At 43.3% G+C, this 23171-nt stretch overlaps 3 protein-coding genes across 5 annotated transcripts; 1 reads left to right on the forward strand and 2 right to left on the reverse strand.

Annotated features, from left to right (window-relative positions):
- Nucleotides 1-1883: 1883 nt before the first annotated feature.
- Nucleotides 1884-3717, reverse strand: LOC120962403 (uncharacterized). Its single transcript, XM_040386178.2, has 2 exons — nt 2957-3717; nt 1884-2121 (listed from the first exon to the last, which is right to left on the reverse strand). The coding sequence occupies exons 1-2, from the start codon at nt 3494-3496 to the stop codon at nt 2065-2067; spliced, it is 597 nt and encodes a 198-aa protein (XP_040242112.1). The 5' UTR covers nt 3497-3717; the 3' UTR covers nt 1884-2064.
- A 2708-nt stretch (nt 3718-6425) lies between these two features.
- Nucleotides 6426-19346, reverse strand: LOC109732288 (putative protease Do-like 14). 2 transcript variants are annotated; one of them, XM_020291477.3, is made up of 9 exons: nt 19059-19346; nt 17776-17970; nt 17563-17687; nt 10172-10383; nt 9941-10022; nt 8720-8862; nt 7729-7849; nt 7294-7386; nt 6426-6966 (listed from the first exon to the last, which is right to left on the reverse strand). In XM_020291477.3, the coding sequence occupies exons 1-9, from the start codon at nt 19249-19251 to the stop codon at nt 6850-6852; spliced, it is 1281 nt and encodes a 426-aa protein (XP_020147066.1). In that variant the 5' UTR covers nt 19252-19346; the 3' UTR covers nt 6426-6849. The 2 variants fall into 2 exon arrangements, with proteins under 2 accessions (XP_020147066.1, XP_040242571.2); XM_040386637.3 differs by having other exon boundaries at nt 7294-7397.
- LOC109732289 (uncharacterized) lies at nt 11745-17290 on the forward strand. 2 transcript variants are annotated; one of them, XM_073496286.1, is made up of 8 exons: nt 11775-12246; nt 12514-12958; nt 13049-13223; nt 13404-13516; nt 13650-13731; nt 13846-14112; nt 14405-16863; nt 17095-17290. In XM_073496286.1, the coding sequence occupies exons 2-5, from the start codon at nt 12906-12908 to the stop codon at nt 13684-13686; spliced, it is 378 nt and encodes a 125-aa protein (XP_073352387.1). In that variant the 5' UTR covers nt 11775-12246; nt 12514-12905; the 3' UTR covers nt 13687-13731; nt 13846-14112; nt 14405-16863; nt 17095-17290. The 2 variants fall into 2 exon arrangements, with proteins under 2 accessions (XP_073352388.1, XP_073352387.1); XM_073496287.1 differs by lacking the exon at nt 17095-17290 and having other exon boundaries at nt 11745-12246; nt 14412-16153.
- Nucleotides 19347-23171: the final 3825 nt, after the last annotated feature.

Consider the following 23171-nt stretch of genomic DNA (forward strand, 5'->3'; position numbering starts at 1 on the left):
GCAGAAGAAAAAACGTCTCGAAAGAAAAAAGATGGCGCGGTAAAGTAATGGAGTGTAGGACCTACGGATCCCTGCAGCGGGAAGTAGTAGTAGTACTTAGTCTTGTTATGACACTTAACTATCAGCAGTAACCGGCTAGCAGTACACATAAGAGTGGTGTGTCACTCATTAGGAGCATGTCGAATATGGTGCCGCGACTTGTCACGACCAAGACCAAGGACGACAACAATCTCGCAACATAGCAGGACCCTCCACACAAGGCCCGACTGTGTAACCCCCCTCTTAACTACATGTGTCATCTGTACATGAAACCCCTGCCTAGGTGAGCAACATAGCAGGACTGGCAGAGAGAGAGACTGTTTTTTTTAACCGAAACCCGTAGAACAATCGTTCTACGGTATGAATTAATTAAAATAAAAGTAACAGCTCAAGTCCTTTAACCTCGCGGTAAAATGGACAAAAATAATTCAAAGGCGAAAGTAATTAAAAAATAAACTCTCAGCGAAACTATTCCTCATAAATAACCCTTTCGGGTAGCGCCCGACGCGTAGGCACTATGCTACACAGTGTAGCGCCCATGTCTCAGGCACTAAACCGTGTAGCGCCATTGCCATTAGTGCCGGCGTTACGCCGCCCACCGACTCCCGCCCCGCTGAGCGGATATAAAATCCACGCCGGCCGCCCTTTCCCGACGCGCATCTCTCCCCGTCGCACTCCTCTGCCGCTGCTCTTCTCTTAGGCCACCGTGCTCCTCCGCCGCCCATTCCCCTCTCTCTCCCGTCGGTGGTGACGGCCAACCACGGCGCCGGAAGCAGCCACGGGGGTGGCACCACACCTGTCGGCTCGTGGCCGTCGAGCCTAATAGCTAGCCAGAGACCGTCGTGACTGGTACGACATCATGGTGCCGCCGTCAGCGCGCTTAGCGACGAGGTGGCATGTCACTGCCGACGACTATGCGACGCCGGGCCCCGGAGCCACCCTCGAGCAACAGCGCATGCACCCCGGTGGCCCATGGAACATCCTAGGTCGTCGCCGTTTCTGGGGCAGGGTGTGAGCTCTACGCCGTCCTTCGCGAGTACCGGTGTAGGGCCATCCGCGGCTATGCACCCCTCGCACTCCCCGCACCTCCCGCGTCCCAGCCCGTCCAGGCAGCGCGTGTTATGTCGTGTGTCGGCCGCCGTGCACGTGCACCCCCCCCCCCCATCGCGCCTGCAGCCGCCTCCCCTCAGGCCCAGCTCCCGCCGGAGCTAGGGGCGCTGAAGGAGGCGGGCGAACACGAGGACATGCGGGGTTTATCCGCGACTCGACCACGACGCCGGGCTGGATTCCACAACCAGAGTTCGTAAACCCGGCGGATGAGCCGGGGTACACGAGGGCGTCGAGGGAGTCGGTGGAGACGCTGGCGCAGGAGACCGCGAACGCGGACGTATTTTTCGGCTACTTCGGCGACGACGACGGCAGCGCAGATGACGGTGACAACAGATTCATTGATCTCTATGGGAGCGGGAGCGACAAGGAGTAGTTAGGGTTTTTTCGAATGAGTTTCATTGAAAACATTGTAAACATCCTAAAATTTGAATGAAACTTGTGATGTTTGAGTGAATTGTGGAATGTTTTGAATTGTTGTTATGAAACTTTAGTTGTTTGTTTGAATGAATGTTTCTTATATTTTTTTTGTTTGAATTATTGTTGGGAAATAGTTAAAAAGGAAAGCCCGGTGCACGTAGCTCCCATTTGGTCACAAGGCAACAGCTTTACCGCTGCACCAAGGCTCCCCTTCTGTTGGGAAATAATTCTTTGTATTTTTTTTATAAAAATAGGATACACAAGAAGGGAAGATATCTACAACATCAGCATGTGTAGAAAGAAGATATCTAGTAATATCACAAGCAAATTTAGAAGAATGATCACATTAATTTGGTGAAAGATGCTGGATTGAGCAAAGACAGAACCATCATGCATGATATTGATCTTGGGGCAAGCATAATACATGAACCATGCATAAGGTCTTAACATACACCGGGTCTAAACATCAACTTGCATCATCTCTTACTACTACATAGATCAGCTTGCAGGCTCTTCCACTTCTTCAATCCATTTTGCACTTCTTTGTACTTCCATCTGTTAAACAATGCAGGTATCAAGTAAGAACTAACTATATAACTCTCGCAAAAAAAAAAACTAACTATATAAGTTTTATCTATTTTCTTTGTAATGTTTTATCTATTTCTCTTTATTTTGCCATGTACAAGTAATACCAAGTTAAAGAAAATTGCCGTATTTTCTAGAATAACATGGCAAAAACATTGTACAACAAATCAAAAAAGGATCTTCAGTGTGTACATTATATGCAAAAAATAGACATAACTTTGCCATGTTTAAAAAAATCTATAATGAAATTGTCATGTGACAAATTCCCACGATTTTGTAAAATAGATGTAAAATTGCCATGTGAAAGAAGTATAAAACATTCCAAAAATTGCCATGGTCTAAATATACAAATAACAACACATGTCAAATATAGGATTTTTTTTACCATTAAAAAACATGAAATGTTTTTCAAGTTTTTTAATTGACACGTGAAAAAATTAGAAGATTTGATCTTTAACATAGATGGCAAATGTAGCAAATTGCCAGGGGCACATGGCAAATGTAGGACATTTGTTCTTTGAAAAGAGCTGAAAAAATAGTAATTTGACAAAATTAGGAGAATTGTCATGTGTTTCTCATTCTGAGCAAGTACTTATGCATGCTTGCTATGTGTTTGTTAGGGCCACATGGCAAAATTCAGTACATTAACAATATTAATAATATAAAAATGACGAAAATTCAACGCTTTCTTTCTAAGTACACTAACATTGGGGTCTACTAAACCCTATGCACAAATTTTCTACATAAGATGTCTATGAAAGACTATCTAACTAGATTAACATTGAGGCTTGGAGATTGGATATACCTCTACTGCACCTCGGTGGAGCGTGCATTCCTCGGAGAGCGGCGGGAGAAGGGGGGGAGAGCGATGAGGTAGGGCCACCTCCTTTGCATGCAGCCTCCTCCTATGCAGATTGAATGACGAGGCAGCAGGGAGAGCGATGACGCATGTCGCTTCGCCATGACCAGCCACGTCCAGAGCCATGCCATGGCCAACACCATCGTCAACGCCGTGGCCGCCCTGATCAGCGCCCTGGCCAGCGCCATGACTCGCTCCATCGCCATACAGGCTAGACTTGTAGGCCCTCCAGCGGTACCTCTGCACCGGATCGTCACTCTCCGCATCCATCGTCGCCCAATAGAGGTACTCCACTGGAAAAGCATGGTTCAGGCGCATGGTGGCCTTCTCCTCGTCCACAAGACAACCGGCGATGCCGATCGCCTCCTCGTAGAGCATCGTCGGGTCACGGAACCACGAGCATATCTCGCGCAGCCGGGCCAGCTTCTCCGCATCGCCAGCGGCCACCCGAACAAGGATTAGTGCCAGTGAAGGAGTGATCTCCATTGTGGCTTGCGGATTGGACGGCGACGGCTAGGAGATCGATCAGCGAGGGTTAGGGATTTGGGCGAGCTTGGGTGAGGGATTTTAGATGGACAAAGAGGAGTTGTGGAGTGGAAGCGGTTGGCTTGAAGTGGTGCACTGGACACGGCTGGCTTATTGAATAAGGCTGCGGCGATTTGACTACTCTACAGCCGACATGTGGGCCCGACGATGCAAGGTGTGTGTGGGGGGATGGCGGTGGAGCACGGTCTTTTTTGAAGAAAGCTAGGGGTTTCCCACAAAAGGGCAGCACCACACAGGAGCACCAAAGCGACCGACCGTCAAGGGGACCATATATAGGACCATAGTTGTTACGTATTTTTATATGTAGAGACTGTACTATAGGGCGTGTTTGGTTGCCCGCATAAGGTCCAACCAGGCCCGCGCGGGAAGGATCCGGCCTGTTTGGTAGCCTGCATACATTATTGGGCCTGCATCGCACGTTTCTTAAAGCATATCTGGGCCTGGCTCGCTGGAAACCCAGGAATCGGCAGTTTCTGTGGAGCCAGGCCGAGCGGAAGCGCAGCAAGCGGGCCCCTGCACGAGAAGAAAAGAAGAAACGGGAGGGATGCCAGCTGTTTACGTGGTGTCTTCTTCAACCTCTAGTAAGCTCCTCTATAATCTCCTCTCTTCCATGTCCCTCTAATCTACACAACGGTGCTTCAATTCGAGGTAAGCTCTACACGAAAAAGATGCACATCGATGCTACGGTTCCATTCAGGCGATCGGTTTGGATTCGTCGACCGTACATGCTCAATCTCTTGTTCCCGTTTGGAGCCGTTTTGGACGAATTTTGTCAGATTCGTCTCACACGATCGATTGTTTGAAATTTCCTTTGACCAACAGCCTAATCTCGCCGTTCTGCACAACATTCGTGTTGCAAGTTTCCTGTTTCGACGATCGTAGACGAGAAGATCTATATATTTCTCATGGCTGTACATATGAATATGTGTACTGTGATTTAAGACACTGCTTAATTATTCCTCTAGTCGGCGTGGTTTCTCTCGGTCTCCTCTCTCGCATCTTGCTGCGGTAGCGTCATCGTCGCCGTCGTTCATCTCGGCCTTCTTTTCATGATCCTACTGCAGTTCAGCCGCCATGGCGCGCACACTGACGGAGTTCTTCTCCTCTGTCCTCTGCCATCGACGGGGTCGATCATCTCGGCCTCCTCTCTCTCGTCCCACTACTACACTGGAGTCGTTCCAGCGTCGATCATCTCGGCCTCCTCTCTCGTCCTACTGCACAGACGATACCATGACGCGAGCACTGCATTCTCCTCCTCTGCCCACTATCTTTGCGCGAGCACCGCAACTAGTTCGTCGACGGTGTCGCTCGCCGTGCCGCCGACGGGGTCGCTCGTCCACGACTCCATGCTCGTCATGTCGGACACGGCGCCAGGGCCACTATCCACCGCAGTCGCCATGGTCCGGCGCACACTGCATTTCTTCTCCCACTTTCTCTGCTATCTCTTAACCCTGTGTGCTAAGTGCAAGTGCTAGCTCTTAATCATACCCCATACGGGCAACCAAACAGCGTGTAGTTGCATGCGCCGAGACAATGCAGGCAACCAAACAACGTACCAAAGTTGATCCCCTAATGCAGGAAGTCCATATGCAGGCAACCAAACAACTCGCAGATGTCGCATATGACGCTGTTTTTCCATAGCCAGGCTGGGTTGAGATGTCTATTCAATGCAACTACTATTCAGTAGGGCAACCAAACACGCCCCGTAGTGTTTCTCGAGTTGCAGTAGGCAAGTGTTACGCGCCAGAGACTTGGAGGACCACATGTGTAATTTTCTCCTCCAAGAATGGCAAAACGCAGCTAAGATGGATGGATGAGATGTAAATTTACAGAATAGTACTATGAAACTACACATTTCACGAACACATGATTTGGACAGAGTTCCTACGCTCCCAATCCCCAAGCATATGGTTCGGAATCTTGTGCCCAAAAGAATCTGCATGTCACTTCGACCAGATTACACATGGCCAATCCACAACACAAGCTTAATGAGAAATGACCATGCACACCTGTACTATACAAGTTGCCATGACACAGCCACTTGGGCTCTTCCAAAGCATTAAATTATGGACAGAGGATGCAAATCTTGCATTTCATCCCATTTATAGACATATCTATTTGTTTAGAAACGGGGACTACATAGGCCACGGACATGACTGTTTCTTAATGCCCCCTACACCCAAAGGAGAACTATAACAAAAAAAAAAGTGTCATTGTCGCCTCAGATGCATAAAGGAGTATTTCTCTAAATGATTGCCCTGTCAATCATAAACCTACAAGTCAGCTCAACACAAAAGAAAAGAGGGTTTCTTCTTTCGGAAGTTTTTTTTCTGGCAAATTGCATTTTTGTTTCGTTGTTGACCTCACAGCTACATGTATAAAATGTAGTAGAAATTAATCGGGTCACACAAGGTGAGCAATACTCTGCAATAGAACTACGTACATGATTACCATACACAGCAGGATTTTGTAAACATTATTCAGTGTGAACCCCTTCACACTTCTCTCTGTAAAATGTTGCTAGATGAATAAAATCTTTTCATGTTAAAAAAAAGGGCAAAGGAGGATACAAAAAAAAACATATTCAACTATTGGTGCACCATACCATACAGATACAGGCAGACGAAAGCGTACATCTACCACAAATAACCCCCCCTCCCCATGATGAAGCATGAGAGGGACATTTCAACCAAAAGTTATGAGATGCTGCATCCAACAACCAATAGAAATGGACCTAGGTTTTTGGGTGTCACGCAAGGCGGACGCCAGGTACCAACCTGATTTTGCAGCAGGCAAATCAAACCTTCCAAATACAGATAGAACATTGCTTCCAAATTCCACTAAAAAAAGAACATTGCTTCCAAACAGATATGCGAATCATGCATCCATTTAAGGTTTTGGCAGTGCCAGCGCAGAATGTAAAAATTATTCGACAACTCTGCTGTTTCAGTCTCTTGCCCACCTTTACCATGCTTCTGAAACAGTTCTATCAAAAGATGCAGACACACCTTACTGCTACTCTTGCCTATTTTGTTCATAAGTATTGAACAGATTACGAAACTCCACATCCACATCCTTCGATGAGTTTCACATTTTGTCAAGTCAAACACTGCACCACCATATCTATTTCTAAGTTTTTCTTTCCCTTATGAGGAAGGAGAATGTCCATTACCCATGCCTACATCGAACTCAACAGAATGTCCATGGGCCGCATAAAATAAATTTTAAGGAAAACTATATTTGTACTGCAAATTCTCCTCTGAGCTCATTAACCTCAAGCAGATAATCGTGGGTCACCTGCTGGCATCTGCTTCCTCTGGCGTAACTGTCAAAGTCACAGGTACATTGTTCGCCCTTTTAACAAGAACTTTAAATGGCACTCCAACCTTGTCCCCCATGATACCAATGATCTGCAATGTATACTCTCTATTAACTTGTCTGCACAAATATCCCTCAAAAAGAAAAACTCATCCGCACAAATAAAAGGATAATTTGACCCCCCCCCTCCCCCCTCCCTGAGTTGAGATTTGAGAATTCGATGCACAGAACACTAGAATAATAACCCCAGAAGCGCATGAACCATGTTAGGCAACAGGCACCAGAGGCCACTATTCTAGCATCAGGCTTAATTCCATATCACGATCTAACATGACATAATTACTTCTTTCAAAATAAGGAATATTGCAAGTGATAGAAATTTAAGAAACCTCCACATAACCAGAGGTTACCCTAGTTACCTCTTTGATCGTTTCCACTGGTTTACCATCAAATTCAGTGACTACGTCCCCAGGAGCAAATCCTGCACGTTCGGCTGGCGAGCCTGGTGTAACCTGGTAATCCACTAATCCAGTATCAGCAACTTAGCATGGCCTAACTATAATCAGAATAAATAATAAGTCAGAAACAGCAGGAGATATAAGAAAGAAAGGCATTGAACTGTGATAATTAGAATTGTACAGCAAGTTTAATTCAAGCACACCACAAAGTCACAATTATAAGAATAAATAATAGGTCAGAAAGAGCAGGAAATATATGAAAAAAAAGCAATGAACTGTGATAACTAGAATTGTAGAACAAATTTAATTTGAGCACAGCAGTCAGAAACCTAAGAGTGAGTCTTCTGGGCTGCAGAACGTCTCATCACGGCACAAGACGAATTATGAATAGCTTACCATTGGAACAAGCACACCTTTGCTTACATCTGGGAAAGAACTTGATCTTTCTTTAAGTTGCGCAATGACCATTGGATTAAGATCAAGCATCTTCAAACCAAGCCACGGGCGTACAACTCTCCTGCATTGCACAATAGAAAGTAACATCATGCTGGATTTCAGTTAAATTTGTGTAATACTGATGTTCATTCATCACTAATCGGGTTACTCGAGTGGTAGAACACAAACAAATAAGAGTTAGATAATTCGATCAATCGCATTTTTATCAAGTGACCTTTCAGTATCTCAATCTAAGTTACGAGTGGACTAAACCAGGACAAGTTACCATGTGACAAGTATGGGCGATAATTTGAATATGGTTTTGGCATCAAATAGTTGAGTTGTCACAAAATGATAAATAACGTGAACAGAAGTTGATTCCCACACAGAGTAAATTATAGTATAAGATATCTACAAAATAGGAAGCAAGTGTATCACTAGCATTGGCATATTGCAACAGAGACAAAACGATTGGAGGTAATTGCATGGCCATGTATGTTCTCATACTTCGCTGTATCAGTGTGCACGCTTCATCTTGAACATTATACTTGGTGGTGGTATGCGTGTGGTAACATTTAAGTAATCCAAAAGAATCTACTTACAGAAGGTAAATGCAGACTGACTACCTATAAACTAACTTCTTGTATACAAAGCGGAAACACCATCATCATACGACTTTCACTTACCTCATACTCCCTCCGTCCGGAAATACTTGTCATCAAAATGGATAAAAGGGGATGTATCTAGATGTATTTTAGTTCTAGATACATGTCTTTTTATCCATTTTGATGACAAGTATTTTCGGACGGAGGAAGTACAATGCATGTTCTAACATCATTCCAAAAGTGTAGATAATAGCCTAAAGTTAAATAAAGAAATTTCTGAAGGCAAGGTGAAATACAAGACAGTGCAATAGTTAAATGCAACCTGAGTCATACAACTAAAGGCATACCCATTTTTCTTGAAGTGCTCCACTATTTTCACGACATAGTCAATCGGTACTGAAAAGCTCAAACCATCAGCATCCCTAAGTTTCATCACATTAACTCCAATGATCTCGCCATCGAGGTTCACAAGAGGACCTCCAGAGTTACCCTGCAGCATGCAAATGCGTCCACAGTTTGTTCTAGAGAAACTGAGACCGAACCAAAAGCACCAAGGAAACAAACCACATATGTTTGCATTACATATGTATGAGGCTACATTGGCAAAAACAAAATAGATGAACCAAGGAAAAACTTAAACAAAAACAAAGGTTGCCCTGTTCTTCAATATTAGTCCAAGAAGAAAGCAGATACACAAAATTTAATTCCGTAATACTCCCTCCGTTCCTAAATACTTGTCTTTCTAGGCATTTCAAATGACTATCACATACGGATGTATGTAGACATATTTTAGAGTGTAAATTCACTCATTTTACTCCGTATGTAGTCACTTGTTGAAATGCCTAGAAAGACAAGTATTTAGGAACGGAGGGAGTAGAAAGCAGGTAAAAATTAATCGATACTGACATCTATGGTCACCACCCGAGTGACAAATGGATCAGAATAGAAAGTTGAACGTTGCAACAGGAAGGTGCACAGTAGGTAAATAGCTTAAGCTGCTACTATCTTTTTTCAGATTTGCTACTGTAATTTCTAATGTTTTCCTCAAAACTGTTTGGTGCATGGTCCTCATTAGTCGTCTGTTGCTCTCCGGCCTTGGCCCCGGCTGAGCCTTGTCTCTTATTTCGTGTGTGTTTTGGGCTTGTTGAGCTGTGCCCTCAGCAGTACCTCTGGATTTATTATTGTGAGACTTGGGTGTGTGTGTTCTGAACTAGTCCTTGTATGTGCTCTTGGCGGTTTGCTTTATTTATAAAGCGGGGCGAAAGCCTTTTTCGGTATGGTCCTCATTCTGATAGGGTGCAGTTAGGAATATCTTTCCCAATTCATGATTTTTCAAAGCTATATTGTCCCAACACAAATTCAAATACATTTATACATTCAGTGTTAGTGTTTCCAATCATTATTTTTTTCATATCTCCGCATGTTCACAGAAGAAGGAAAAAGAGTGTGATGGCTGGTAACAAGACCTAGTAAAATGACATAATAATTACCAAACAGATCAGAATATCCAAGTGCACGAAGGATGTGCGCTAAAATCATGTCCAGGAAGATGAGGTCAAAGGTCTTACGATATTGATGGCACAATCTGTTTGCAGATACTCCCTTCGTATTCCTCCAAGACCCAGATCACTACTTTTCCGGTCAACACAACTACAGGAAAATGGGGTGAAAGTGGAACATTGAAGTCAGCAAAATAAAGAGCAAGTTTGGGGATCAAAAGTGGACCAGTAGTGTTAAAGATAGCCAGGGGATGAGATAAAATTAAAGCAAAAAAGGGTCAGTTTTAGGGAAATCTTAACCTTACAATGCCAGCTGTAACTGTATTCTGAAGAGAAAGTGGGCAGCCCAAAGCAACAACCCAGTCACCTGGTCGAAGCTTACATGAGGATCCAAGTCTTGCAGCTGGTAAAGGTGTCTTGGACTTGATCTTCAGAACAGCGATATCTGAGTGGTGGTCAAAATTGAGAACTACGCCTTCAAATTCCCGACCATCTTGTAAACTCACACTAACCTGTTATAATTGACCCATTTTTAGGCAAGATTGAGGAAGCAAACAAATATCTATACTATTTAACTGGATGAACCAAGATGCTGGCACAACATTTTAACAGTACAAGGAAGAGGATAGAAGTGTAAGTAAAAAATCTATCTTAAGCAGAGCTACGATGTGGTAATTTGTTAGGAAAAACACTGAATTGTATATACTATGGCTTGGGTCAAATTTGACCCTATAAAATTCCAGAACTTCAACCTTGGTACTTAGGTTATAGACTACTGTCCATTTTTATAGGGTTATCGACTGTTATTGACTGTTCTAGTGTTCCATAACTTGAAAGAATGATTAAGGACCAAGGACAGTCCATTCATCCATGTATAATCAAGAGACATATTCTAACTTCAATTCTGTTATAATTGGTCACAACGCATCTGTCCTATTCTGTAAAGAAAGTGATGCGGGTAGAAACAATGAATATGAGTTAGTTCAAAAGCTTCCACTTTGCGAGATTAGAGAAGTTTCTCATGTCAATTTTTCTTCCTCCGATGTACAGAATGAGAAAAAAAGGTGCTATGACTAACAATGATATGCAATTCATTTATGTGAACCTTTACCAATTACAAAGAGATGGTCTCAACTAGCTGTGATGAAGGTAGAGAAGCATTGTTTATACTTCATACACATCAACCTCAACAGTCAACAACAACTGTCTATGGAAGTATAGTAAGTGATAGTAACCTCAATACTAGCATTCGAGATTTATCAAGCATCATAACCAACATATAATATACACATCTATACTGATAGCTCAACGCTGCTCCAAATTCAGAGATATTCTAAGAGTGAGGGGAAATGGCTCCCTTTATGAACAGTAAATTCTAAAGAAATACTTGGAATTATAAAAAGTCACACATATTTTGAGTCTTTGATAAGCCTGCAAATTTGTACAAAAAATTAACAGTTTTGCGCACTAATTTTTTCCAAGCCATAAAAAAGGAGACAAAACATTAATAGCACTAAATCGTTTTTTAATAGGGTGCATAATTAATTCCACCCCCCCCCCCCCCCCCCCCCCCCCCCCCACAAATAAAGTTTGTAAGCACATAAGAATACATTTACATCCATAAAGCATTTTGATTTATTATTTCCTTTACACCCAGGAACAGGTGCTCCAGGTTAGAGTTTTAACTTTCCAGTGTTTTAAGAACTTCAACAAGTCATATCCATGCATCATAATACTAGTTTCATTTGTTAATGATAAAGCATTGTACAGTATTAGCAATTAAAAACAATAAGGTGTGCGTCAATGAGGCAGCCTCGCCTATGCCACGTCAATTTTACTGTGTTGAAGGGGGAGAGTAAAAACCGCATCGACTGATCCATCCTGCTCTCACACGTCTCCTCTCGTCTCCTTTCTCACGAGACCTCTCTCGCCCCGCGACTCCTCGCCGCCACCACCACTCACGACGGCCGATTCCGGCGAGTCCCGGCGGCGTGTGGCAGACCAACGACCTCCCCTCGCCCCTCTCCTTCCTCCCATCCCTCCAGATCCGTCGCCTGAGGCCTCCCACGCTCGCTCCTGACTCTCAGCGGTGGCTAGGGTTTCAGGCGCGGCGTCCCCTTCATCGCCGGCGAGGCTCTGACGGCCTATAGCGGCTCGTCTCCGTCGCCTCCCCCGACCCCCACCCCCCACGTGTGGCTCCGCCTCATGGATGTTCCTTCCGCGCCCGATGGCCATGAGATGATAACCCCATCAAGAGGTTCCTCCAGGAGGTCGGCACCTACGCCCTCGCCGTGTGGCCGCTGGACGAGGGTCTGGTCCGGTACGTGCTCGAGCACCCTTGTTCACCGCGCTCACAGGCCTCATCTGCAAGGAAGGTACTTCTGCAAGTACTGTGTGTGCTTAACTGCTTGTGAGTGGAAATGGGTTGTGGAATTTATGGTCCACCACGATTCCTTGTACTGCACTTGAGCTGATTTCATCAATGAGACCTTCATAATGTTCACTTCATGCATTCTGAATATCTGATTGAGTAGTTCTTTTTTTTATGTGAGAAGATTGAGTAATTCATTGGCTGAATCCTTGCACTGAATGATAGAAAAGTTAACTTTGTGAAATGTGTCTGACAACAAATGCCCTCACAGGTCTCTGCTATGGTAAGCTGGAAGCTGACATCTTTGACGTTTGTTGTCCCCATCCTTGGACAAGACTCACTTCCTCCACGCCCTCTTGAAGAGTTATGTATTTCCTGTTCATTAGCTATTCTACAAAACCTGTTCATTCGTAATTGGTATCAACCAATTAACTGGCATCATCACATAACATAACTGTAATGTAGTTTGTCTTAGTCTGAGTTTTTGTCTGTCGTGTGCTTGCAACCGCATCGGTAAGTTCCCTGGCTCCCAAATGAACTATACTATACTTTCTCTGGTGTAAATTCATAGCATGCTCATGTAAACGAACACCACCTTGCGGATAGAACAGGTTCATCGTGCAACTCTGGAAGATGGCAGAGAAGTAGTTGTGAAAGTTCAGCATGATGGTATCAAAAGAGATCATACTAGAGGTTGCTCTCAAGGGATTTGCCAAGTAAGTCCCGCTCACCACACCACGAAATTTGGCCTGGTGGATTCGTTAAATCCACCAGTATAGTGTTCTGATGCGCATTTGTTCTTGCAGTTTTTTCAAGGAATCAAGCGACGAGGATTATAGGACACATAGAGAAGCTCATGGAGTACCAGCAATCTATTTCAGTACCTCTCAAATTGCTAATTTTGATTGGTCCATATGGATGCCTCACATAGCAATAAAGAAGGATTATAGGTTCATTAATATAGTTGAAGAGGAAGACGAGGTGACACATTCATAGGCTTAGATCCATCAATATTTTATGAGCTGTATGGTCTCCTCCGTCCCATAATATAAGAGAGCGTTTTTTGACACTAATGTAGTGTAAAAAACGCTCCTATATTATGGGACGGAGGAAGTAGTATTTAAAGCAAGAAAGTACCTTACATTAGTGATGCTGCATCAGGTTAGCCAGATGTATATGATTGCACCACTTGATCTGCACTTCTCTATATTATATAATGTACTGAAGAAGCATGTCACAGATGATGCGGACTACAAAGCAAGTTATCTTAGCAGGTAGTTTCTATCATGTATATTCAAGACTTATAAACAATTATCATATGCCTCTGCACCAGTGAATTCATCCCCCTCCTCGTCCTCTCTACTCCATTCGAGCTCTAACCCTCACCTCTATTTCGGTCTCTCTTAGATTTGGTGCAGCGGCCGCCTCTCTCTCTCTCTCTTGATTCAATCCCCCCAAAAAATCTCATATTTGGTTCTGTGCCTACAAGGTATCCGATGAAAGAGCCTGTACATATGTGATGTTTATATTCGTACATAGTACCTATTATCTGTCTTTTAGTTTCAGTCGATTTCTTTAATTTTGTGGCATTTTCAATTTCAAGATGTTACTTCAGGAGCTGAAGTAGAAAATGAAGGCTGTTGCGCGGATGTTGGTCTGGAGCACCACTCAGAGGCCTTGTTATCGAGTGGGAGTATCAGAAGGTAATGGGAGGTGATGCCGAGTGGATCGATGACAGTTGTGCCGTGTTTCCCCTCCTCACAGACGCTTCAGAACGACATCTCAACATGGCATCGGTGGAGGAGAGGATCACTGTCGTGCGCCTAGTTAAGGGAACAGGCTGAGGTCCTCATTCGACCTTAATTTCAAGGTAGCTTTGCTGCTTAATTACATACCCTCCTAGCTAGCTAAAAAGAGACATTAACTTTTGCGTGTGCAGAATTGTGTGAGTTGTTAGTGAAAGTTAGTAGAGCTTGCTTAATCATGATGTAGTAATTAGTGCACTGCTGCTTGTGTAAAACACTGTAGGATTGAACATAGCCAGGATATAAAAATGACCACTATGCTAAAGAGGCTTATTCTATATCTTTATGTCAGTTACATACACTGTCTAAATGCTTACTTCCTAATTTTCCTTCACATTTTTGTGTCCTTCCTCTTAGCCTTTAGGTAGGCTAGGAGGCGGGTAACCGCCGCCACGAGCATGATCCCCTCCTTGCTGGCGGTCTCAGCGACAGCTTCGTCGCCGTATGGAACCCGCCGCCGCCGCCGCCACGGCCACCACCGCGTCCGAGAGGAGCGGCACACCAACTCACAACAGGACTTCCTCAGCTGGTTTACTCTCTTTTTTTCTCCGGTTTCATGCTTTGCGCAACATGTCTGGTGTCACTTGGATTTTGGTTGAGCTGTGGGGCTGAACCGCGGATCTGATCCAGATTATTTCAGCCTGGATTTTGTCTTCCTTTCTACCTCCTATTTCACTTTTGGTTGGTTCTTCTTGCTTCTGCTGCTCTTTTGCAGTTTTGGCTGGTTGCTAGGTGTTTGTTCCTTGGACTCTAGCTATCTCATTTTTCTTCCTCTTTCTCCTTTTGTTTTTCTTTTCTTGGTTAGAATGAATTGTTTATGGACTGTTCTGCATATACTGATTTTGGTGTCAGCTCAAGGTAAAAGGCAAAGGCTGAAGGTAAGAAATCATCATTAGCTAGGTAGCCGCACATGGTCTGGTTTCTTAGCATAATTTGGAAGTACCAAATGCACTACTCAATATTAGTACTCATTTAAAAAATATGCCACTGTCTTGTTTGTCAATTCCATTTTATTAATCTAGAAGAAACCTAGAGCAGATACTAACACTTTAGATAACACTTATACCTAATACAATAGTTAAATATGACTTCAATATCTGAATTAACAAATGGAATTTATATTGCGTTGAAGCCAGATATATGAATACCCTCAATGGTTACTAGTGTTTCTTACACAAGTAAGAAAGAAAGCTTAATATTTATCTAGAATGGAATATAGAATCAAGAGCTTGGTAGTAAAAATTGAAAATCATAAATCAACGGTGGATAGAATCACAGTTAACTAAAATGATCAGGCGCTATTTCTTTCCTTATAGTATTGAAAGTTTTGTTAGTGCCAATGCATCTGCATACAGAGTTGTGATATTTTCCAATTGAAAGGTAGCAATGTCTGAACCTAAATGGTTGCCATACAGTTAACTTCGGTGTTTGTCTAATGCTTATTTAACTTAAATGACCTGATAATTGATGCACATCTGTTTTCACCCTTTATCCTGAAGAATTGTTGCATGCTCGTGTTGTGTGCTTACACCTAAGGTTCATGTAACCGGTTTTCTTTCTGGTTATTGTCAACGGAAGCAGCTGATAAATATGAATTCAGAGGAAGCAGCTTATAAATAGGGACACTACTGTTACTATTTCTCTAGGTACTCACTTTTCTTGCATTTTCCTTTTATTTTCTTGGATGCAGGGGCTGGCTGCTTTGTGTACCCTGCATATAGCAGAGTAGCAACTGAGTTACATATACTGAGAGCACGATGAATAATCAGTATCTACTGGTTGCATGGACACTAGGCCCCGCCGTGTTTCAGTCCAAATATATCCACTGAACAATTGTTTGGATGCAGTCTATTTTTGTTTCTTGTAGTGTCAGTTCAAATAGGCGTCAAGAATAGTGCCAAAGATGGTTAAAGGCTAGCATGCCAGTATTGTAAATTTAGTTAGATGGATCTACACATTGGGCACCATTGCTGAATCATGAAAAACATAAATGATTTTAGTTTTCTAGGTTGTTGGTCGGTATACCCTAAATAGATCATCCATTTCATGGTCAGTTTGCTTAGTTGTATGTCGGCATAGCCCTGATATGATCATTTGTTTTCTGCTCGCCATGGATGATTTATTCCTGTTTTGATTGGAGTGCGTCGTTAGTCTAACTTCTAACTAGCATATGCACACACTTTTTAAGAAAGCCAAGAGGGAAAAGGGAAAACTATTACATGTGTCTATCTATCCAAACAACATAAATCGAGACTTTTATCTTGCCAGAACTTCTTATTGTTGTGTTCATCTTCTTGAATACATCTTTTTAACGTCATCCTATTTTTATTCCAGTTGTTTACAGGTCACCCCTTTGTTGATTGTTGTTGGGTGCCCAAGCCATTAGAAAAGAGTGATGCCTCAATCAAGGTAGATCCGAGGATAGAACCTAGGGTGGCTACCATCGATGGTGCTAGCCAGCAAGCTCCTGGGTGACTCCTCGATGTTGACCATTGTTGGTTTCCTTCGTGGCTATTGTAAAATGGCGCTTCATATCTCACATTTCTATATCTGAATTTTTTTTGGGTCTCATGTTTATGTATCTGCGGGTTTGCCATACATTTGTATTTGAACACTTGTACACTAGCTCTGTATTTGCCTACGGTGCTCTCTTCCCTCTATCTGGTTATGACGTGAAAATAGGATTTGTAAGTCAATGGGCCTCACAGGACGCAGCTGCGGCTAAGACAAGGACATGTTGAAGCAGCACCATCCATTGTCGTGCTCCTCGACATTGAGAAGAAGTCACTCCCGAGTCGTCTATGTACCACCTCCAGGTATACCAGATGTTTCTACTATTCTTCCTGCCCCTTCATCCATGGTCTTTGTACTACATCATTAGTTTTAATTATTGAGGCACAAGAATAACCTGTATGTCATGTATATGCTTCTTTGATAGCAGGTTATTAAATGCGGATAGAGTAACTTGTGCACTTCTTGCTGCATGTATCCTCGTCTCTGTTCTTAGGAGATATGCTGAACAGTATCTTCCTCTCGTTGCTTTGCAGGGCATGTCAAGAACTGGTAGCCAAGGATCTCCATGGAACTGAGTGGCATTTATTGGTGATTTTACAATTTGAGCATTCAGTTTGAAGCCCCTTTAAATTTCCAGTCGTTGTGTTCTTATAGTTTTGGTGTAGCACTTCATGTCACAATTGAATACTGAATTCATTACTTCATGAATATGTGTTGCCTCTTTCCCTCTGTCTGATTCTATATCATGCCTTCCAGTGTTTTGTGTTTCAGATGCCCTAATCTCCTTTTATTTGAGTGTCATTTATTTAGCTCTTTTAAAATTTGTAGTGCAACTTCTTACTTAAAGATAAAAAAAGAAATTGAAATGGGCGGCTGCCAACCTGGCACCGCCCAACTTCCTCTCAGGAGGCGCCACAAGGTGGCGCCCCAATCCCTAGTGTCAGCCGTAATGGATAACACAAGATGAACACAAAAAGTACTGGTAGTGCCAAGTTACTAACCTTCCCCTTTAGACCTGGTTTTGTGCTTTGAAAATCTGTAACAAGATGGGCACATGTCAATATGGTCCCATCTGGATCTATTATAGTCCCTGATCCAAGGCTCTTCTCTCGCAACCATCCATTTTCTACAGAAATAATTGCACAAGTTTACAACATATAGCTAGTGAAACTGGTCATAAGTTTTAACAATTTCCGTTGCAGCTACATTCCCACCTTGCATACAAGAAATATTCACCACAGCAGGACCAACTGCAGCTGCAGCATTGGCAATTGAGTTTCTGCCTAGACATCCTGGGCAACATCTCGAATCATCAGAGTTTCCACCAGAGGCATGGTTGCTCAGGTTTGCGGGTGGAACCGATGCAGATGCAAAAGAGTTTAGTATAGGGAAACTCCCTGTAAAATCCCCTGTACACAAAAATTTGAATACAATGAGATTTTTAAAAAATTAAGCTCTTGGTAAAGAGCAAGATATGGAGGCATTATTGGGCGAAACAAAGTGTAACACACACAGCATTTCTGTGAAATATATGTGCTTACAAATAGTGTTCTAATGTCCAAATGCAGGCCTCCACCAAACTGGTCTCCAACTATGTTTATTAATATATAACATCGTTGAATCCAGAGTCCAGATAACACCTCAATTCAGCTAAACTACTCGCTCAGAACAGTTGCACATCCATTAATAGCATTTACTACGTACTCTCAAGAAATCATCACGTAATAAGGTAAAAAAGGAAAAGATATATGACGGCAGACAAAAAAGGGATTTACTGCCCTAAGACAACATATAAGAAAAGAAGCTAAACCACAGTCACATCATTTGAGAACAGTTGTGCCCCGAGACAGAATTTATTTTCCAAGAAATGTTCTTACACTTCTCCCAGCAAAGAACTTCAACAGTATTTTTTTTAGCAAAATACATAAATATGTTTTACCATTTGCAAGTCTATATCGACACTCTACAAACAATAGTATGAGTTGCGCTTGGATACTAATCACCTTAACCATCCATAAAATCAGAACGACTATAATTTTTTTGGAACTTTCCTTGCAATTGCTTACTGTGTTATGATTATGTTCAATGCATTTAGAGCTAATTAATCACATGTTTTGCTTTTCGCATTTCGTTTGGTTTTATGCATCAAAATTAAAACCCCTCAAACTCTGTCTCCATCTCCTCATATATCTCTCCACGGCATAATGAACGTCCCTTCCTCTGTCTCCTCAACAGCAGGCTTTAGTGCCAATTTGGGGAAACTAATAACCATCAGCAAGGATGATCTAGTGTCAATATTCCAACAAGTGTTCTGTGTTGCAAAAATAGCTAGCTTAAATAAACTAATAACCATTTGGTAGTTGGCACCACAGTCCACAAAGCATTCGATAGAGTACAAATGATTACCGATAATCTCGAATCAATGACACCCTGTTCAAACGTAGGTGATAACCGTAAACTAGCCCAGACAAGCAGATGACGCGACAGCAAACCGAACCTTGCCACGGCGCGAAGAGGGGGTTGCTGGAGAAGAGCCCCGTGGCGGCGGTGGACAGGAGATGGCGGAGCGGCGCGGAGGCAGACACGGTGACGACCGTGGCGGAGTCGCCGCGGTCGAGGAGGCGCCCGGCTCCCGCTGCGGCGGCGCCGGCGGCGAGGAGTAGGGCGGCGCGGCGCGGGTTGCGGAACATTCTCGAGCGTGCGGGAGGATCGCCTTGGACTTGGGAGAAAAGAAAAAAATATTGTGGGAGAAGAAATGTAGCGTGGTCTGTCTGCTCCAGGATGGTGGGCCGTACAGGTCGCCGCATCAGCTTGGGCTGGATTGAACTTGGACTTTTGACTTGGAAATGGAACTGGAAACTGGAGGACTTGTACGTATTTTTGATTCATGTATACTCCCTCCAACTACAAGTATTTCGGTATAGAGGTAGTATAAATCAACGAGATACCAGGTCACTTCCAGCTTTTTGGGTGTTGATGACAAGTGACTTATTGCATGTGCAACACTTGCCACAACGGTACAACCTGAGAGTTTTGTGTTTTTCTTTAGATTCATTTATAAAAAAGATTATATCTCTCGAATTGTGCGTTCGAATGATGAATAGTTTTCGCCGTTGTGTTTTTCATGTCGAGATCTTCGTAACTAGATACCATGTTAATATTTTGGATTTTTTAATAGAAATTAGGGACCAAAACGAAAAATACAAAAACATAAAACCAAAAAACGAAGAAACCTGAAAGCACATTGTGTGCCTTTTCACTTTTTCAGGAAGCACAATTGAGATCCACGCGAAAGCACAACCGTGTTTTTCACTTTTTCAAGAAGTTATGCTTCACCATGAAGCACAATGTGCTTTCAGTTTTCGGGAATCACAACTTTGCTTCATGCTTCAGCACGCAATTGTGCTTTGTCACGCGGGTGTGCTGCACGAGAGAGAAAACAAGTTTTTTTTATGAAAAACCCAAGAAAAATCCAAAAACACGTGCACGAAAATTGTGCATTCGCGGGGTGCGCGAGTGTGCAACACATGACGGCAATTGGGTGCACCACACGGCGTGCTAGAGCACTCCCCCGGGGTGCCCATTGCGAGCCCCCCGCAATGGGTGTCCGTCACCTAGTTGCTCCCATAAAGCAGACTGGCTAAGGGTGAGACATCCTCTATGTGACGCATTCTGCATCGTTTCGCACAGAGTGAGCCCTTTGATTGGGCTGGCCCATTGACGCGAACTGTAGCTCTGTATAGGTTACTATAGCGACTCGGGCAGGTAGCGACATTTTTACTTGTTTTTTCATTCACTTTTTAGAACTAAGTATATTTAAATTTTTATGTCTTTTAAAAAAACTATAGAAATTTCAAAAGGTGCTAAAAAATCAAATTATTCTCAAAATTTCAAAAAAGTTCTCAAGCTTACAAAAATATTCACTGTTTTAGAAAAATATCGAAAAATCAAATATGTTCATGTTTCCAAAAATATGTTCTCAATTTCTTTTAATAATATTTTCGTGTTTTAAACATTTTTGAAAACAAAGGTTTTTATTTTGTTAAAGGTGATTATTTTTTAGTAACATTTAGAGAAGGAAAAAAGGAAACAAATAGGGAAAAAACAACGAAAAAACCAGTCAGGAACCTTCCCAAAACCAGATCTTGCTTGCTACCTAAAATGGGCCGACCCATTTACCTCGTTCTTTCCCTCTCCCATGTGTGTGTTTTTGACGGCAGTTTGACGTATCATGCATCAAATAGGGAATACCGGCTAATGTACCGTGGTTTAAGCAACAAATAGTCGGACAAACGCCCATGCCAGTATGCCACTATGTGGGTCGGGCAGTCCATTTACATCTCCATTTTTTAAAATGTATATTACTAACAAGTTTTTTTAAATGTGGTGTCAAACAAATAGGAAATTGTATAGGAGAATACATTCATATTTGAGCTCGGAATGTTCTGTTCCCGAGCTCATTTGAGCTCGGAATAAATAGTAAAAAATGAAAACAAATAATTAAAATTCTGATTTTCTTTTTGTGATGAACTTTGACAATTTTTTTAAGTGTTTACAAAATTTCATCATAAAATCATATTCGTGGAAGTCATGGCAAAAAAAATCAGCACTTCAAAATGCTTTTGAAAATAACACTTTTGGAGCATTGATTTTATTTTTTTCGCCACGACTTCCACGAATGTGATTCTTTGATGAATTTTTTTAAGCACTGAAAACTTTTATCAATTATGCCCCAGAAAAATTTCAGATTTTTTTTCATTTTTTTTAAATTTACTATTCACCCGAGCTCATTTGAGTTGGAGCTCAAAAATTCTGCGACTTCTCATCCTTTTCACCATAGAAGCATTATCGCCATCGGTTTAACACTACTTTCTAGCTAGACGGTTGCATATAATCCTAATCAACGCTCAGAAGACAGACTGCGTATTGATCAACAAGTGGTGAGGTTACAGACTTACCGGGTTGTTTTGAGCATTTGCATGAGCAGGTGGTGGGGTTCCTGGATGCCCAAGCCTGTTGGAGTCAATGGGGATCACATCATGTAACAGACACAAATAATCAATATCCATATATAAGAAAGTAGTGTTAAACAAGCAGCGGAATACCTACAACCTGTCAGAAAAGTTAACAATTCACTGAATTAGACAACTGATAAAAGCGCGTGAAAAGGTACAGGATGTTGGCACCGAGGGAAATGAATAGATCCCTAAACCCTAATCCTTCAGTCCAAATGCCATATTCGCGCCTTCAGTCAGCCATGTCGGTCTCTCATTGGAACAGATCAAACCCCAATGAACTCCCTGTATCAATTGCTTAATACCCATGAGCTTCCTAGCACGAAAGGAACATGAGAAATCGGACGCCATAAGGTCGCCGGCGAGGGAATACGAGCAAGCGGAGAAGGATGATTTGTTCTTTTTTCTCTATCGAAGTGGAAGGGGAACATAGCGTGGGGGTGATGTGTTGGGGAACGTAGTAATAATTCAAAATTTTCCTACGTATCACCAAGATCAATCTAGGAGATGCTAGCAACGAGAGAGAGAGGGACTGCATCTTCATACCCTTGAAGATCGCTAAACGGAAGCGTTACAAAAAAGCGGTTGATGGATTCGTACTCGCGGCGACTCAAATCGCGGAAGATCCGATACAAGCGCCGAACGGACGGCGCCTCCGCGTTCAACACACGTACAGCCCGGGGACGTCTCCTCCTTCTTGATCCAGCAAGGGGAGAGGAGAAGTTGAGGGAGAACTTCGGTAGCACGACAGCATGGTGGCGGTGGAGCTCGTGGTTCTCCGGCAGAGCTTCGCTAAGCACTACGGAGGAGGAGTTGGGGAGGGCTGCGCCTGGGAAGGGGTGCGCTCTCTCTCCCTCACTATATATAGGGGGAAGGGGGAGGAGGAGGCGCCCTAGGGTTTCCCTAGGGGAGGGGTGGCGGCCAAAGGGGAAACCCTAGATGGGTTTGGGCGCCCCCACCCCTAGGAAACTTGCCCCCCAAGCCGGGAGGGGCGGCTGCCCTAGGGGAGGCGCCCCACCTCTTCAGGTTACGTGAGATGGGGTGGGAGGGGCGCACATCTCCTTAGTGGGCTGGTGTGGCCCCTCCCCTTGGCCCATAAGGCCCCATAACGCTTGCCGGTGCCTCCGAAACTCCTTTCGGTCACTCTGGTCGTCACCCGGTACTCCCAGAACAATTCCGGACTCCAATACCCTTCGTCCAATATATCGATCTTCACCTCCGGACCATTCTGGAGTTCCTCGTCACATCCGGGATCTCATCCGGGACTCCGAACAACCTTCGGTAACCACATACTATTCCCATTACAACTCTAGCGTCACCGAACCTTAAGTGTGTAGACCCTACGGGTTCGGGAACCATGCACCACATGTTCCATGAATGATCTCACCGGATGAACCACGATGTCGGGGATTCAATCAATCCCGTATACAATTCCCTTTGTCCATCGGTATGTTACTTGCCCGAGATTCGATCGTCGGTATCCCCATATCTCGTTCAATCTCGTTACCGGCAAGTCTCTTTACTCGTTCCATTATGCATGATCCCGTGGCTAACTCCTTAGTCACATTGAGCTCATTATGATGATGCATTACCGA

This window comes from Aegilops tauschii, chromosome 4 (genome assembly GCF_002575655.3).
Source record: "Aegilops tauschii subsp. strangulata cultivar AL8/78 chromosome 4, Aet v6.0, whole genome shotgun sequence".
In the NCBI taxonomy this organism is placed as follows: Eukaryota; Viridiplantae; Streptophyta; class Magnoliopsida; order Poales; family Poaceae; genus Aegilops; species Aegilops tauschii.